A 19,316-nucleotide genomic window follows, 5' to 3' on the forward strand; every position below is an offset into this window, starting at 1 on the left:
AGAAATTTTCATGTTTTTAAAACTGATATTTTTATTCACCATGGTCCCACTAAACTGATCAGAAATAATAGTGAATACATTGACAATCTCAACATTATTTAAATTTCATATAACTGTTCTATGCATCAAACTTTACATTCAAAGAATCCTCCACTGTGCCCGCTAGTCTGTCAAAGACTACTCCAGCCTCCTGTTTCTTCACCAGATAGGTTTTGCAAAGCCTGGGAAGTACACTTTGGATCGTTGCCCTCCTCCATGATAAAATTTGCACCAATCAAACTCTGACCACAGGGGATGGCATGATGTAAAATATAGCGGTAATCTTTCTTGTTCATTATTCCTTGCACTCCCACTGTAAATCTCCCTTCTTACCAGCACCAAAGCAGCCACACTTCCTCTGCCATCCTTTACAGAAGGCATCAAGCATTCTAACATTCTTCCATTGACTGTATGTCTCACATATGTTGTCCTCCTTAATCCAAACACTTCAAACTGTATCCTCCATCCATTATACTCTTCTCCAGTCATCCACCATCCGATGTCTGTGTTCTTTGCCTATTTTAACATTTTGTTTTTTCCAGTTTCAGACATGGCTTTTTATTTGAAACTTTGTCTCTGGGGCCAGCGTCTTAGGTGTCTTTTCACTGCTGAAGATGACATTGGCTTTTTGTGTGCACTATTTAAGGAAGCAGCCAACTGAGGACCTGTAAAATGTCTTTCTGAAACTACAGACTCTGAAGTACTTATCTGTGCAGTTCTGCATCTGGCCATCAGCTTCTTTTTCTATCCTGGTTAGATCCAGTTTGCCCTCTTCCCTCAAGACAGTAGTAGACGACTTTGTATGAAATCATTAATTTCTTGGCAATCTGACATGTTAAGCAGTAATTAATAGCCATTTGCAACAGTAGTAATGATGGCTTGGCTAAAATTTAAAGCAATTTAATGGTGCCTTGATTTTAAAAAAAATATCAGTTCTTTCAAAAATATGGAAATCTGTAGGTGATGCTGAACTTTTTAATGTGGTGTATGTGGCAGTTGGGCTAGGTACATGAACTTGGGGAAAAGCCAAGATACCAGAATGTGGTTTAAACAAATAGAAGGGAGGGATCCAATACAAGTGAATCAAACAAACAAGCTTTTGAGAAGTTATCTGGTTAAAAAAAAAAAACAAGATCTTGTGACTCACAAAATGCCGGACAAAACTTTCATGTCCTGCAACCAGTCATGTCATATACATACATAGGCACTGTTGCACAATTTTAACAATCTTGGTATGAGCTGCAAGTTTCTATAGAACAGAAAACTGCATTCTTTTTAAGGCTCATGGTTAAAAGCCTGCTGTATCAAATCCAGTCAAGAAGGATGCTGCGGACCTATAAAAAATACAAATAATGTCTAAACCAAATGTCTCCATTTGTCACTTGAACTGCCCCATTCCTTGACAACTTGAAGAATCTCCCAGACTCAAGGTGTTTGTAATCTTGTATTTTCGGTTCAGGTACATACACACTGCTGTCGGTTAGGGAAAGGGTTTCTGCATCACTAGACATGCTCTGCTGCTCACTGTCGTTGGCACTCGTGGTGGGGGCCAGGGCATAGCCAGTGTTGACATAGTACGGGTTGGCTGGCTCCTTCCATGCTGAACATCTGAATGGAAAACAAGACAAGAGAAACATTACACAAGCAAAAAGTGCCATTCCACAGAGTCTACCTGGATACGCTGGTCCCTGGAGAAAAGCTTAATTTGAGGGTTCAGCCAATCTATGGAAGCTTCCCTTTCCATTTTTGACAGACTTTTGACATCAGATACAAATACATACATCCTCTTTCAAGTAATTTTTTTTTTTTTTTAAACCAAAGAACCAGGAACTCTAAATTGATTTCACATTCTCAAAGCTACACAGCACTTGCTGGTAAATAATGCAGTGCAGTGCAATTGCTGGAGGTACAATTTCTTTCTCCAGCTTTTAAACAAGGGCTACAACACACTTTTTCTTCCCCGTTGACGGAACACTGTCTGTCATGATGCCTATTAATCAGCCAGGTTGTATTTCCATTATGCCTGACAAAAAATAATAAACAGTCCACACACACACACACACACACACATTGTCCAAACCGCTTGTCCCATTTGGGGTTGCAGGGAGCCAGAGCTGTCATGATGCCTGTTAATCAGTTCCATGGGAGCCCAGCATGCTCGATTGTTTAAAACGGTTGTCAGAAAATTTTGTTCCTTGCTGTCCCAGCCACACAGCGAGTCTACATTTAGCAATTCTTCAGTGAACTCAAAGTTATCATTTACTCCTAGCAAAGACAGCCAGCTGCAAATTGCTATTAACATCCATGGTCTCGTGAAGTATGACTGAGTACATACTGAATGATTAGATTTTTTCCCAAATTTGACCATAGATGTTGTTCGATAACTCACGTATCCAATCAGAAAATTGCGTGCGGAAAATCTAACCTTACTGAACAAGCGCCTTCATTGGGGCAAAGCATGTCAGTCACTTGAAGCATGCAGTCTTTGATGAATTTCCCTTCCTTAAATGACTTGGCAGCTTTGACCATAATTTCAGTCACTAGCCAAGAGTGCTACATCAGATTCCTTTTTAGCTCTCTGTAATAAATTTTGCAGGGTAGAAAGATATTTCTTATTTTTTTTAGCTCTGAGACTTCATCGCTTTGCTCACCTTTGTTCTTTGCACAAATGTAAATGCTTTGTTCTATAATGGCCCCTAACATTACATTTTGTCATAACTATTCTTTGAAAATCAGCCAGGTTGTATTTCCATTATACCTGACAAAAAATAATAAACAGTCCACACACACACATTGTCCAAACTGCTTGTCCCATTTGGGGTCGCAGGGAGCCAGAGCCAAACCTGGCAACACAGGAGGAGGAGGGGACACACCCAGGACAGTACACCAGTCTGTCACAAGGCATCCCACGCAAGACTCAAACCCCAGACCCACTAGAGAGCAGGATCTGGGCCAACCCACTGCACCACCACACCCTTCATAAACAGTTCACACACACACGCACACACACGCACACACACGCACACACACACACACACACGCACACACACGCACACACACGCACACGCACACACACACACATTTTCAGAACCGCTTGTCCCATACAGGGTCGCGGGGAACCGGAGCCTACCCGGTAACACAGGGCGTAAGGCCGGAGGGGGAGGGGACACACCCAGGACGGGACACCAGTCCGTCACAAGGCACCCCAAGCAGGACTCAAACCCCAGACCCACTGGAGAGCAGGATTGTGGTCCAACCCACTGCGCCACCGCACCCCATAAACAGTTCATTTTTCTTGAAATTTTCTCCACTCAAGATAAACCTTTCTTTTTTTGTTTCGATGGGGCCATAGTGGGGGAAGACTGCAGGTAGCTGTTAACTTCCAAATGGCGTGGAGAAGGCTTTGCTTGCTTATTTACTTTTAACAGAACAGTAATCGGCACTAGAAGCATACACAAAAAAAGCAGTTTACTGAACGTGGGTGTGGTTTCAAGTGAACAAGTTTACTCCCGGGCCGGAAGGCATTGACACTCTGCAATATAATGAGGGCCGTACTACCTCCTCTTGTGGGCCGGAAATTTGATACACCAACTTTAAGCTTATATTTTATGTAATCATACATGCCACATGTAGTGAAACGAATATTACAGACTGAGTCTCAATCACATTAAACTCGAACTTCGGATTAAAGCATTACAGCACATTTCAGGGGAAAACATGGATTTAATTCAACTTCTGAATAACTAGGGATCCACTGAAGCTTGTCAGAGGTGATTTAATTCCATTTATTTCACTGCATAAATGCACTCTGGCCACTATGCTGTAAACACTTATTCTCTCTATCACTGTCACTTTTGAACCCTTTGTGTAAAACAGCTGTATAGATATTTCATCTTTTGACCTGGACACTCTGCTATACAATGTCAAATTCATTTATATCAGTGAATGTTTCCATTCCACCCCGACAGATGTAATAGGTGAAAGATGGGTGAAGATGGAAGAAAACACACACACACACACATTCAGAACCGCTAGTCCCATACAGGGTCGCAGGGAACCAGAGCCTACCCAGCAACAGAGGGCATAAGGCCAGAAGGGGAGGGGACACACCCAGGACAGGACACCAGTCCATCACAAGGCACCCCAAGCAGGACTTGAACCCCAGACCCACAGGAGAGCAGGACCAAGTCCAACCCACTGCACCACCACGCCCTCCTTGGAAGAAAACATTCAGGTAAATTTACCTAAAAACTTCATGGTACAAACACGGCTGAGTTAAATATGCAGTAAATCCAGATATACCTACCAACACATCAAAAACAAAATATTGTAGAGGCCACCCAAACTGGCCAAAGGCTGTTTTCACATTAAAGCCATTCTAGCAGACCTTTTGGCCCATATAAGACTGAGACTTCCAGGATGCTAGTGGTGTTCACACAACACTATACAAAATGAGCAGAGCAGAAATCTACCCTTAGGCTCAGAGTTATTTGTATGTACTTTTAATGGATCTAGTACTGCATAATAATCCCGGTTGAGTTCATACCCTGGAAGCCTGGAGGTACTACTATCTTCTGTTACCTTAGACCAGGATGTAGGCCGGTGAAATTTTGCACTCAGGTGTTCTGTCTCTCTTGCATTTGACTCAATTATTAAACAGCTTGGTTTGTTTACTGTAGTTACAGTTTTAAATTTGTTCATTGTGTTTCCACCAGTTTGTCAGACTCCAGATCCATCACTTCACTGGATGCTGACAACATGCCTTATAATTATGACTTTTGAGTGACAGTAAAACACTTGAATGAAGCTTTTTATAACCTTAGTTAAATGACATGCTCCACAAATACTCAAACCAGAACTGATCTTTTAAAATTAACTGAAAGGCTACATCAAGTCACGTAGGCTTCCGTGGCCATTGTCATTAGACTGGAATTTAACATCTTCCGGAGTAGACCACGTTGTCATAGAGACTAATCCCAACGTTTCGTTTCGTATGTTGGAAACATCCTCAGGGTTCTGCATCGTAAACCGTTAGATGTTGTCTTCACGGATCATTGACGTAGTCTGTTAGGTTGATTGAGGAGTTTAAGTATTTATAGTGGTTGGTGGGCAGGGCTGTAGTCAGCGGGGGGTGCGATTGGATCATGTATCTGCCGGAAAGGCTACAGTCCGTGTGTCAATTTTTATAATCAGAAAATTGCATTCATTTAATTTTCTTGCAAATGGTGCCATTTTTAAAAGCACTTTCCCAGTAGAGAATGTAACAAACTGTAATGCAAGCCCAAGACAACTAATGTTTTCCAACATCTGCATTTCAAACTCTTTAAGGACAAAGCACAAAAAGAAAAGCACAATGACCCATGAAGCAAATAAAAAAACAGCTTGAGAAGATATAAACTTTAAGCTACTTTTAGACAGCAAAATCCTTGCCTGATCAATAGCAGCAGTCTCTTGAACAGATCTATAAAACTTACAAGTCTTTCAAGATGTGTTAATGATTCCAATGAACCAAAAGAAGGTGTACCACTGCAGTTATTTTGCAATTTACTATTCTTAGCATGTAATCTTTTCATCCAATGCCAAATCTAAAAAACAAGGGATAATAAATGTTTTAATTGTCTAATGTTCTTATTTTAATTAATTATCGGTTGCTTATTCTTGAACAAAATTATAACCATTAAGAAACAATGTTTCTTTCATCATCTTTAAAATAACCCAGTTGGCCTTGAAAATTATTATTTCTCTGAAACAGTCATAATTCATTTCAAGATTTGGGATTAAAATTAGCACTGAAAATGCCACTTGTTTAAAATCTTAAACCAAGACTGTTCATTTTCCCAAAATATCTAATTTTAAACATTATTACCAAAAAGCATATTCCTCAGTCAATGTGCTGTGAAATTGCTCTGAAAACCTTGCCTTGCTTCAGCACTGCTATGTACAAGCCCTGCATGTCTTAACAAACGGCATAGAGGTTGCCTGCATTTTCCTATTTTCCATAAAGACGTCTGTAAAACTCAAATAAATATAGAAGTTATTTATGCTTCCTGAGCAGACTTCCCTAGCCCAGCAGTTCACATTCCTCAGCCAGCTACCATTACCAGCCTGCAATGTGTCATCTGATTTAATTATACACGTTTCCTACAGCTCTTTCTTGATCATAAATAACATCACACTAAATTTAGTTATTCTGGACACACCACTGTGTTGCCCCACTGCTGAAGGTTATCATCATCACCACCATCATTATTACTACTAATATTCGTTCTTCATACAGGATCTTGTTATCCCCACCTTTAGTCTGATAAATCACCTGAGAGCCAAGCAGCTTGTATCATCAGATGGCCACTTGGTATGAGAATTCGATGACTGACTGATTATCTACAGAGCATGGCAACAGAGGAATTTCCCCATCAAACATGTAAAGCACCTGCAACATGAGACTGTGCTAGAAAAGCCCTTGCAAAGAGCAATATCACACACACACACACACACACACACACACACACACACACACACACACACACACACACACACACACACACACACACACACACACACACACACACACACACACTTTCAGAACCGCTTGTCCCTTATGGGGTCACGGAGCCTAACCCGGCAACACAGGGCGTAAGGCCGGAGGGGGAGGGGACACACCCAGGACGGGACGCCAGTCCGTCGCAAGGCACCCCAAGCGGGACTTGAACCCCAGACCTACCGGAGAGCAGGACCGTGGTCCAACCCACTGCGCCACTGCGCCACCGCACCCCCTCAAAAGAGCAATATATTCAGTTAAACCCTTTACTTCAAGTGAAAAACATACAGCAACAGAACCTAAAAAAGCACTACTTGTACGTTACATACATTAAATCTGAAAAGGCAGGTTCTCAAGGAGAATTTGTTAAGAATACAGGTAAGCCAAACATGAAACACTTTCACAATTCCAGAATATACAACAGAACACAGAAAAATGTTAAAATCTCTCGTTCTCATGCCACCATAGCCAAGGCTGGGTCTGCAAGATTTGTTATTACTGTCAACATTTAGGGCCGAAGAAAAGTGGCTGCTTGGCATGCACAAGGAAAAATGCAGAATATGTAGATACAACAATACTACAAAGTAAACAGTGAAAAAACATCTGCATTACAATTAACACATTTTTGTAATTCGAATTTTATTATTAATCCATGTGGATAATGCCTTTCTTTTGTTGGGACCATGACTTCCTTGTTTGGTATTATCACTTATTTGTTTTTCTTGCTATACTTCACTTACCTGTATTGTCCCATTATGTCATTTTTAAAAAACTGAATCGTAACTGTTACATTTATTCAAATCTATTTATTTGAACTTTTAATATGAATTTGCACATGGTAAATATAGTTGTACAATACTGAATCGTTACATTTATTCATTCAGCTGATGCTTTATTACAAAGCAACATACAATGCTAGGTACCAGCAATTATTTACCCATTTATACAACCAAGCAATTTTACAAGAGCAGTTAGGATAAGTACCTTCCTTAAAGGTAGGTAATACAGCTGCAGGTGGGGTTCAAACCTGTAATCTTTGGGTCCAAAAGCAACAACTCTACCCACTATGCTCTCAGGTGCCGTACCAGCTGTAGCTCCCTACCCTGTATCATGCGTTGTGCACATTTTTTCATCTATAATGCTTGGCAATGGACTTGCAGTACAAAAACAATATACAGACAGTCCCCAAATTACGAATGAATTCCGTGTCCTCAGTCTGTCTTAAAGTTGGATTTTGACTTAAGTCGGAACAGTTAGATATGGTGGGTATCTAATGTCAGTTTGTCAAATGTTTGACTTAGTATATCGTGTACCTTTCTATGTATGAAAACATTAAAGAAACACTTTGGTTACACTAAAACATCTTTACTATAACAATATAATAAGAACATTAATAATAATAAATGTAATAATAATAAATGTAACTACGGTATGTATAATAGAGAGGGACACAGAAAGAGATAATACATGTTACTACTGTTGTGATGAACAGAGGACACGGGAGGCTGGACCCAAATGCAGGATAGTTTATTCAGAATCAAAGGACTAGACGTGTTCTCGTGGTCGGGGACGGGGGGATGGTCGGTCGATTGAAAGAGAGAGACGGTGTGTACACGTGCGTGTGTGCACACGCCTGCAAAACATTAAAGAAGCTTTAATGTTCACTTTTCCATTATTCGTTGGTGTTTCACATTTTGCTTTATTATTTACTCTTTAGTTTCAATCATGATTGTTTCCCATTTCTTGGATGCATCACCATCACTTGCATCACATTTACACTTTGGTGCCATGGTTAGGAGGGTAAAAACAAAAAAAAAAAAATTAAGCCAAATACAGTAACACGAGACACTGTTAATGGGAAAAGAAGGAAGTCTGTCCTACCTCGGGCTCACGTGCCCCGCTCACGAGCCAACAAACTGCTGTAGATGCACAATGTTTTGATGAGCTTTGCAAAGTGCCCGTTTCTTATTACAAACCATTGTATATACAGTAACTGGAATTTTTTTAATATAATAGGCTTAATAATGAAGTTTTCATTTGATTGTTACTTAAGGGTGACAAAAAAAAAAAAAAAATCAACTTCGGTCAGTAATGGGGTGGTTCGTAAGTACGAGTTGTATGCGAGTAGGACTTCCGTAACTTGGGGACTGCCTGTACATAAAACAATGAGGTCTACTGTGATTCCTGAAGTCTGAAGCATACTGTGGAATCATATTTAATTCCACTAGCAAAATAAAGATGTCATGAGGTCTTACTGAATCACAGAAGGCTAAAACCTTACCAGAAACAAAGCAATAAAATGTTACCTTCTAGTGCAGGGGTGGGCAATTAATTTTTCCAAGGGGCCACATGAGAAACTGGGACTGCTCTGGAGGGCCAACCCAATAGGCTGAACTTAATTCTGATCAATACTATTTTATTGGTGTTAAGATCCTTGGCATGCTTGTTGGAGAACAAGCGGGTTGAAGTTAATTCACTCCCGCAGTATGGAAGAAATAAGCTTATTTCTTTTGTGCGGGAGGGGGAGAGTGTTATAAGTCACGTGCGTGGTCGTGGTGATACGAGTTTTAAATGGGGTGAAGTGCGTGACTGGAAGTTGGTGGCGGACGTGGGAAAACAGCTGTAGATGCCGCAGTGCATTGCGATCACGGCGTTGAGACCCGATATTGTGCTGTACTCCGAGGGCGCACGGATAGTGTACTTCATTGAATTAACAATACCCTTCGAAGACTCATTGGAAGATGCCTTTGAGAGGAAGAAATTGAAGTACACTGAGTTGGCTGGTGAGGTGAGGGAGCGAGGCTGGCAGTGCGTTATTAGACCAGTGGAGATCGGTACTAGAGGGTTTGTTGCAAAATCAACCACGTCGCTACTGTTGGAGTTTGGTTTTAGGGGTCAGTCGATAAGAGCAGCCATTAAAGGCTTGTCAGAGGTAGCAGAAAGATCTAGTCAGTGGTTGTGGATGAGAAGGCACCAGAGTGTTTGGGGGAAGCACACTTGAGTGGGGAGTACTCGCCTAGGTGAACATCAATGGTTTGAGTTTTGTTGTCACCTCCATATGCTGATGTGGTGTATTGGTTGGTTGTTGGTGGTTGGGGTGGGTTTTTTGTGGGTGGAGTCGCTGGGATGGCACTGTGGGCATGGAGGGGGGTGGGTCTGGGACGCCAGATCTCGCCGTTGAGCCTTCTGGAGGTGTCGTGGGCTCAATTCAATGAAACATCAACGAAGGAAGGTGCCCACTTGACAACCCCAACGAAGTGCACGCGGTGGCTCCCGGCAAGGAGGATGGTGTTTGCCCATGATGTGGGCTGATTTTTTTTTTTATTTTTTTTATTTATTTTTTATTTTTTTTTTTTGTGAAGGGAATTGTTTGGTGGGGTTTTGGGAGGGATGGAATATTGCGGCGTGGTTGGTTTGTGTCTAGCCCCCTTGATTTTGGCACGAGGGGTTGAACATCTTTCCTTGTGTATTATTGTATATTGCTTCATAAAAAGCAAGAAATTGTATGGTTTTGATTAGCTGCTACGCGTACGAATACATGTTACAATAAGGGTACAAAAATGTTGAGTAGGTCAAATATAGCAGTAAAAAATAGTAGAAAAGCCAAGCATTATACCACTGTTTCATTTTATTTTTAACATACTTTTAACCATCACAAAAACAATACTGAAAATGTGTATGCTTTGCACTATGTTAAAGACCAGCAATTAATTCACTTTATACAAAAAGCATTAAGTGCTTTTGATGTTTTTTGGTTCTTTTTTCATGTTCAGTGAGAAAAATCCAGTCTGTCTTGGGTTTGAAGAAGTGCACTGAAGTCTGGTTGAATATCTGAGGTGGATATGTGAAGGACAGCTAACAGGTGATCATGAGTTACAAAGGATCTGTATCTAGATTTGTTTAACTTCATCACTGAGAATGTTTGTTCACATATGTAGGTAGAGCCAACGAGAACAAACATCTTCTGAGCATGCCTCCTCATGTGTGGAAAGTTCTCCTCTTTGAGAGAAGAGTAAAAATCCAGCAGTGATACTGACTAAAAGTGCTCTGCCAGTAGTGTATCAGACTGCAGGTCAATGAGTTTGAGCTGAACATCGCTGGGTGTATTATCCACACTGCAGGGGGATAAAGAAAAGTGCGACAAACTATCTCTGATTCAATGCTCATGCCCTGATGAATTTAACTATTTTAGTCACAACATCAGTAACACTGGTAATTTTTAGCACTGACTTACCACCTCCTGATATAATACAATGTAAAAATACCAATTTCTGGGTTCATTTCAGTCACTTAATCCTGCATACGCTTCATATGTCCGACATTTTCCCCATCAGATTTGGACAACCATCCGTTGTAACACCTGCCAATTTGTCCCGTTTCAGTCCCAGCTTGTCCAACTATGCATTTTACCTCCATTATACCTGCCTGTCGTCATCCCTTTCATTGACCGCATTGCTGCCAGCTCCTCCGTAATCTTAAACTTTCCTTCGTTATCCCACGTACAAAGACGAGTAACTGGGCTGTGTTGCGGACATCGCAGCTCTCATCAAAGCGAAGGAGAAACAGTCAAACTTGTCCGCTTTGTTTTGCAGCTGAAGCTTCAGATTTTCGCGACCAATGTCCTCGATCCTTCTCATTACGGCACGCATGAACATACATAAATTGAAAAAAAGCAATGCGGCTGTATTCTGTGCATGGCGTACACTTATTTACATTTGGTTTCTAATTTCCGATTGATCTCTCGCGGGCCAGACAGGGACAGTCAAAGGGCCGGATGTGGCCCGGGGGCCGTCAAATCCCCAGGTCTGTGTGGGACTAGAATAATACTTAGCATTAAAATATTTCAAACAGTAAAAAAAAAAAAAAAAAATCTACACATGAAATGTAAAGCAGAAAGTGTTTTTCATAAAAACTCCATGTTCAATTAAACTATACAAAAGCAAACAAAATAGCTTCATTTTCTGGTCACACACACACTATCTAGACAATTTCAGGACACTACTGAAGTGACTGTATAATTCTGCAGTTAGATGTTAACTAGAATTTTCATGCTTCTTGCAATTTATCAGAAAAATCAGACATATGACTGATGTAAAATTTAGCTACACAAAAACCCAAAGAGTGAGATCATAAAGACCTATTTAAATAAGAAGATTGTCTTTTTCCTGCCAACTATTTCACAAATGAAAAAATAATAGGAAAGCCTCAAAATGCAGTACTCTCCACTATTTAAAATCTTGTTATGCTCAGAGGGCATGGGAAGAGAATATACATTCTATTTTCATAGCAGGAAATCACAGCACACTATTTCTGAACACCCCATCTTTCCAGTGCGCCCCCCCACCACAACATGTCCATTATTCACACTGAAATAAAAAACTGAAGAATCTACTAGGTTGAGAATGAATAATTTTCTTTTACCCAAAGAAATAGAAATGGCAGAAGGTTTTACACAAACTGTATAATACAAACAAAATAAGGAAATCCACAAAAAATCTCTCCAGATTTCATTAATGGTCATGTGTTGATTCAGGAATATACCTTTCAGTGACAAAATGGGAAAGAGAAATCACTGAGTCCTAACACTAATGAAAAAAATGGGGGCCCATTTATTGGCAGTTTGGAGATGTAGTGCATATGTGCATACAGATTACATATAACACATATAATTCATGTGCAACGGATTACATCCCTCAGTTCATTTTGGAGGAGTCAATATCACTCTCAGCTCCATCATTCTTTTTTTGTGGTTGTGAATCACCACATTTATTGGTTTCATGCACAGCACAGGGTCAAAACAGCATAGAGGTAGACAGTACACTGAGAAAAAACATGTCCACATACATAGAACAAGGGCTCAGGGTCAAAAGGTTACAATTTATCACTTGATAAAATGGTATAGAGTACAGAAATCATGGCCCTGGAGGTGTTCAGTTTAATTTTTTTTTTTTTAAATTCTGTCCATAATCTGTTCTTTTCTAGGGCAACAATAAAATGATGTACTTGTAGATATATATGTCTGTATTTGGTAGGTTAAAATTATTTCTTAGAAGCTTGAAGCTCATCGATGATTGATCTGAAAATAAAAATGAAATAGCCAACAACCCTTTAGACAATTTCTGGAACTCAGTTTAGCAAATAGTTGGGGGTAGATCTGGGCTGAGAGCAGTAGGACACCATAATGATATAGCGCTCAGGATCCCCATTGCTATGTCCCTATTCAGAGTTTTGGTGCGTTTTGTTATTCCTTTCTGTGGTTTTGTATTTTCTGCTTCCTGTAGAGTTCTGTTGCCTACTATTGGTTGTCATCCTTGTCCATCATTATTAGGACTGTTTCAGTTCAGTTGATTTATGTATTTGTTTATTCATTGGTTTATTGTGATGATTAGTTGTTTGATTTTGCAGTGTTGTCTTGGAGGAAAAGTGGAGAGGTTAGCATGTTACATTATTATCTACATATCCAACATGTAGGTTTCAGCAGCCTTTCTAGACATACTAGGGAAGAGCCAGGTGCCAGCCCGTGTAGTTCTGGTTTTTGGAAGAAAGAGTAGGTTACAGCATCATAGATGCTGAAAACCACTTTGTTTTCCATAAGTGGGTGTGCTAACTTGAGATAGTTTGGTTTGATTTTTCCATAGTGCTTTGGCACTACCTTAGCTCCATTTTCCCCTAGAAAGTATATTTATGTTCTGTAAATAGTTGTCTGAATATCTACACCAATTAGCACAGTAAAAAGAACTTTCCCTAAGGCCTTCATCTTTGTAGGTGTGATTTTTTTTTTTTTTGGGGCCCCTTGTTGCTGGTGACCACAAACCGAGATGCCTGGGGATTGTAACATCCAGGTATCCCTTTATATCCCTTTAAAGCCCCCTGTAATTTTTTCTTGCAATGATTACTTTGTGGGCATCATTTTTTTGTTTTTCTCCTAAATAAGTAGTGAGGGTACTACATCAAGTTAGGGTTTTGGGTAGTCAGAAAAAAAATTTTCTGTAAATCCTTGTGCTTCCACTTTGAACTTTTTGGGGCTATGTTTTTCTAACATATACATAATACACATCTACCTCGCTTTACAAGCACTTGCTTTATATTTATTAATTTAGCAGATGCTTTTCTCCAAAGTGACACATCTCATAGAAAATACAATTTGTGCATTACATTAGGAGACATCGTTGCAGACGTGATTTAAGTAAGTTTGTTTCTTTATACTATATGCACCAATGTTCATCACATGAGTAGCTGCATAAAACTTGATGATTCCTGATCACCTTCCTACTAATTTTTTTTGAGATACACAAACGTTTACATACATTACAGGAGTAGCTGCATAAAGGGTTATGGTGCATGAACATCTACACCTTACATGAACTTAAGAGATCATGGACAAAGTAAGTCTGGAAGAGGTGAGTTTCAGATGCTTTTTAAGAGAGTGTGCTCCACTGATGTATGGATGAATGACCCTTTGTAAGTAGTGTATCTAGCAGTGTAAGTCAGCTTGGTGAATAAGGTGTGTGGGCTGATCATACTACATAGAGCTCACTGAAAGTTGCTTTGGAGAAAAATAAATAAATAAATGTAAATGTACTTCACCGCTTGAAACCACCAACATTGTAAGACAGCCAATGGGACCAGAAACCTTCGGCTTGGATAATGAATTGTAACCTGTGTTCCCAGTTTTTGTTCTCTTAAGGGTTTGTGACACCTCAGCCCCACCCTTCAACAAACATGTAGAAGTAGCTCCACCCACCCTTCTGCAGCTATGCTGCCACAGCAATTTAAAAGCTACAGCCTACACAGTGTGCCTCTTATCCTTTGCAGTCAGTTGCACTCAAGCTCAGAAATCCTTTTGATCCTGACAAAGCACAAATATTCACTCACAACTCAAATCATTAAGATAGCAGAAAAACTGGGTTTAGATTCAGATTGGTGCAATATGAAAAATGCTCAGAACAAGGGGAGAACCTGGGATGACAGGCAAAGTAGAGGTAGAAAACAACCACTGCAGAGGATTACCTATACTCCTGGTTATCCTGGTACTTCTTGCTTGGGACCACCCGATGTGAAGCAGTCTCCATTAGAAGCTTCTGCGTCAGCAGGTTGCTGGGGGTCTGATCGCGCAGAGGCTGCTCCTCTGCCTCTCGGTCGCACTGCCACTCCTCATCCTCCTTGACTGTTGACAGGTATCCTGGTAGCACTTTGCCATTTGCTGGCACAGAACACTGGTCACTGAACAGCTTTGGACTCTCACCACCTGTCCTGGTATATTCTAAGTAGATGTCTGACTTAAGGAAGAGCGGGTAGGTGTTCTCTTCCATAAGGGTCTGAATTTCAGTTTGGGCCTGGTCAAACATGGCAGGGTCGATGTGGAGCTTGGCCACGCAGTCCTTGATGAAACTTTTGGTAGCCGGCTTAATCTGTCGTGACACAATCCCATTGCTGTCCAAGATGTACTTCTTGTAAATAGCTTTAGCCAGTTTCAGCTTCTTCTCCTCACTGCACTCACTGGCTTCCAGCTTGCGGAAGCCACTGCAGGCAAACCAGAAATCCAGCATGTCAGCACAATCCTCCTGCTTGAGAAAGGTCATGAACAGGTGGATCCCATCCTGGTCATCCAGGAGTGAGTGAAGAGACTCAGCCCATTTTAGGTAGGGTGGTGTGGGGGAGGCACTACCCTCAGGCTCAAAGCCCAAGTCCAGGTCAGCCCGCCGAGGTGTGGCCATGGATGCCTCACCCTTAATGGAGTGAAAACCTTGACCGCACTGCCATGCATCTCTGGACACCAGCTCGCCCTCCTCCCCCGGCACAGGGGGTCTCGGGGCATCCTCATTGAAGCTGCCCCCCAGGTCTACCAGCAACTCCTTCGCTCTCACGCTCATGCTCACTGTGTCCACACGCCAAGCCCCAGCACAGCCCGAGCTTCAAAGTGATCAAATCCAGATTTTCACCGAAGTGGCTGCCAAAGAATTCCTCCTGAGAAGAAAGAGAAAGCAAAAAAATGAGCCCAAACATCACTTCTCCTCAATGCTTCTGACCCAGTGCCAGCAGAAGAGTGCAATGTTAGAAAGTTACTCCTTTAGGACATAGCTCAGTCTTCACCTGAGGCCACATTAGCAGCCTGCAAAGCCAAAAACAAGAAAGGAACAAGGCAAAAAACATCACAATATTCACATTTTATTAACATTAATATACTACCAATTTATGAGACAGACTGCAAAAATGAAATATTGAACACATCCCAAAACACAGACCTCATTAATATGAAGCACAAGGCTCAAGGTATGTCCAACTTCCTTCTTTGAACACTCAGAATTGTGAACACAACAAAGAATACTCCATTTCAATTTACAGATGCAGCTACAGATCAGTCACAAATAATCCAGGTTCTAGCAATGTTATTTCATACCATAAACCTGTAAATTTGTATATATTCTCCAAGTCTGTTTGGTCTGTGTACATTTCAACTACAGGAGTGAAATATTATTTACTAGAACTGCTACTTTTGTAAATTATGACACTTCTAATTGTACATTTTAGGAAATAAAATGCTAAAAATATTTATTCAGAAATCATTTGTTTTAGAACAAATATGATTTGCCAGAGGTCTGCAAAAACAGGCATTATTACATTACTTATACAATGTATAACATTGTACTATGTCATCCCACATGGCTATATATTTACTTATTTAGATGACACTTTTCTCCAAATTTACAATTTTAATCTAGTTACAACTGGTTACCCATTTATTTATACAGGTGGGTCATTTTATTGGTGCAATTTTGGGTAGGTACGTTGCTTAAGGGTACTACAGCCACAGATGAGATTCACACCTGCAACCTTTGGATCTAAAGGCAGCAGCTCTAACCACTACGCCACCAGGTGCCCCGGCCACAGCTGTAAATTTAGAGGAAGGCAATTTTATGTACCGTACTAAAGGCACATAAATAAATAAATAAATGAAAAGAGCTATAGTCACCTACACAAAGAGAAAGCTGTATTTAAAAATCAGAAGGTCTAAGGAATGAGAGGGGAGGGGGAGATATCGCAGCAGCAGGCAGCGTAACAATTCAAAGCTCGTGGCATGAAGTTGTACAACTGATGAATGCAAGTGGGCCCTGCTGAGAGCTGGGCAAATTTTACAGGTGCAGTTCAGGGTTCAGTACATTGGTCAAGGTTACTACAGCAGGAGATGGGATGTGAACCCAAGTCCTTTGAGTACAGTGCAGCAGATCTGAACCCTATGCTCCCTAACATATAACTGCGATATTGAAATGTACTGGATAAAACCACTGTAGCAAACCTTATCAGAAATTCTGAGATTGCACATATGAAAACAAAAACCCACCTCCATTGTTGCAAGCCAATGAAATGAAAAGACAATTAAATGAAAGCTGGACACTACTGATTTAACATTGTTTTGGAAGAAAAATGCTTTACAAAAAAAAAAAAACATGGACTTTTAAGTATGACCTCCCAAAAAAATACCTTCCTTATCTTTGACTAGTTTTGTTTTTCTAAAAGACAATACCCTGATATTACAAAATTAAATTAAGTAACATAATTACTGCAGTTGAGTGAGGACAGCCTTTTGCAGATATCTTAAAAGTATTTTTTAAACAGCAGAACATTTGTTTTATCTACCATGAAATTATGGATTTTGTTTTGAGTTCTTTGGCATGTAACTTGTTTGAGACTTCTGCAGTATCAGGCCATATAGGCTGTTTTAACAGGTGACAACTGTAGATCTGTCAGTTAAAAACCTGTCATTTGTTACTCACAGGTGGACTGATCATTCCTCACTCCAAACCTCACACACAAGAAGATGTAGAACTTGTATACAGCTAATTCTTCTCTCCCAAAACATCTATGACAGTGTGATCTCAAAAATGTACTTAAGGTTCAGGCTGAACACAGACACTGCATGACATTCAGTTCAGCTCTATGGAATCAGTAAAATTTTGCAGGGATGCTTTGACAGGAACATGACAATGAATGAGCTGTAAGGCTGCTGTAGCCTTTGCTTTGACATTTATGTTGGAAATGGGAACGCATCAGACCCGTAGAAACCATTGTTTCCAAGAATATGTCTATTTAAAAACAAATTAGTACCGTTCAAGGCACAATTTACTGTGAAGTCGGGAAATCTGTGCAGGTGAAATATAAACTTCCAACTGGTAGTGCAGACAATAGGCAGAAGGCCAGTGGCCATGCGTTTGCGTCCTATTGTGGCGATTAAACATACATGTAACACACGGGTGTCTCCGACTAAGCGAGCCGTGCCGTACGGAGTGTCACACATGTACAAACAAAGAGTCCCGCAAAACACGAGCAGCAAGAATCCTGTGACGGGAAAAATACAAACAACATGGATTAAAGTGTGTGTGTGTGCTCTTCTTCGCTATGCGTTTCTTGCTGAACTGAACCGAGATGCAGCGAATCACGAGCTGCCGGTTGATTTATCAGCGTCGGCTTCACATGATGATATTGTTCATCGCCATGTCATGTGTGTACGAACGTCAGCTCACTGACAGTGGTATGCTGATTTTAAATAAAGCCTTGAAATCGGAATTCCTCCTAACCAATGCAATTCGAGTCTGCGGCGTATAACCCTACGAGCCTGGGCGGCCGGCTCCATATTATGTTCTGCTGGAACAGTCACGGAAATCCAAGTTTGCATTAGCCGCTTAGCTACTCTGCGCCGCGGCTGGCAAACTGAGACGGGCTCGTGCACAGTCACAGTGGGCGCATCGCGAGGATCCAGCTCGCGAAGCAACCTCGCTCGCTCGAGCGCCTACGTCCAGGAGAGACGCGGCGCGTGAGGAGGTGCGAGGCAGAGGCTGCGCGGACACGGCGCTGTGATTGACAGTCTGTGTCCGCCACCGCTGAGCTTTGAACTGTAAGCCATATTCGCCGCATTCAAGTGTCGGCCTCTCGGATCGGAACGTCGGCAGCAGAATCCGGGCGGCGGGGGAGGGGAGCTAGTAGCCAAACTTCTCCCTCTTACACACACACAGACAGAGGAGAGAGAGCCAAGCCATTCTCCTGCTGCAGACAAATAAGTATTAAACTTGGCAACATTATATATATATTTTTATTCGCAGCCACAAGAGCAGAGAATTTCCTTTAGGATAACCGCTACGATGCAAGTAATCGCTCTCAGAGTCTCAGGAAGAAATCCGCTCGACCCCGAAACCGACTGAAACACAGCAAAGCGATGGCACGTTTCATTTCTTTCTAACGCAATCCTATCCTACAGCCTGCTCACTGCAAGGAGGAGGGAAAGTTTGGTACTTTACCCGTGATAGGCCGCTTCCAGCTTCCGAGTGCATCGAGAATGTCGGCGCACATCGCGCGCCTCCAGTCGGCTCGTAGGGACGAGTAGTAACAGTTTAAAAATGACAAAGAAAACAATCGATTCTCTTCCACCTCTCCATGGCTGTGTCTCACTCTTATTCCGACTGTGTGCGTGAGTGTGTGTGTGGAGCGAGGGATGCGGCACAGCGCCACGCGCGGACATCGACGCGCATGTCGTGTGCGGAGGGGAGCCGGGAAGGTGGGGGGTGGGATGCTACAAGACGCAGGGAGTTGTATACCTGGTATCATGACAAAAAATTAAAAAGAGAAGAACCACAGAAAAAAGAGCTCTTGATGTGATCAGTTACAGTTATCAACAATAAAACCGCAAATCTTTCAGTAAACCTAACAAAAATAAAGCCTAATAAAGCATGTCACTAAAGGATTG

The 19,316-nt window shown here is 41.3% G+C and overlaps 1 protein-coding gene across 1 annotated transcript in view; it reads right to left on the reverse strand.

Annotated features, from left to right (window-relative positions):
- The window catches only part of LOC108929577 (axin-1-like), a 34,003-nt gene extending 14,936 nt beyond the window's left edge, over positions 1–19,067 (reverse strand). Inside the window, exons 1-3 of the mRNA XM_018744214.2 lie at positions 18,871–19,067; positions 14,588–15,544; positions 1,507–1,647 (exon numbers count right to left, since the gene is read on the reverse strand). Coding sequence (XP_018599730.2) covers positions 1,507–1,647; positions 14,588–15,450 — 1,004 coding nt within the window. The 5' untranslated portion in view covers positions 15,451–15,544; positions 18,871–19,067. The remainder of the gene's footprint in view (positions 1–1,506; positions 1,648–14,587; positions 15,545–18,870) is intronic.
- Positions 19,068–19,316: the final 249 nt, after the last annotated feature.

The sequence above is a fragment of the Scleropages formosus genome, chromosome 3 (assembly GCF_900964775.1).
Source record: "Scleropages formosus chromosome 3, fSclFor1.1, whole genome shotgun sequence".
NCBI classification, from domain to species: Eukaryota; Metazoa; Chordata; class Actinopteri; order Osteoglossiformes; family Osteoglossidae; genus Scleropages; species Scleropages formosus.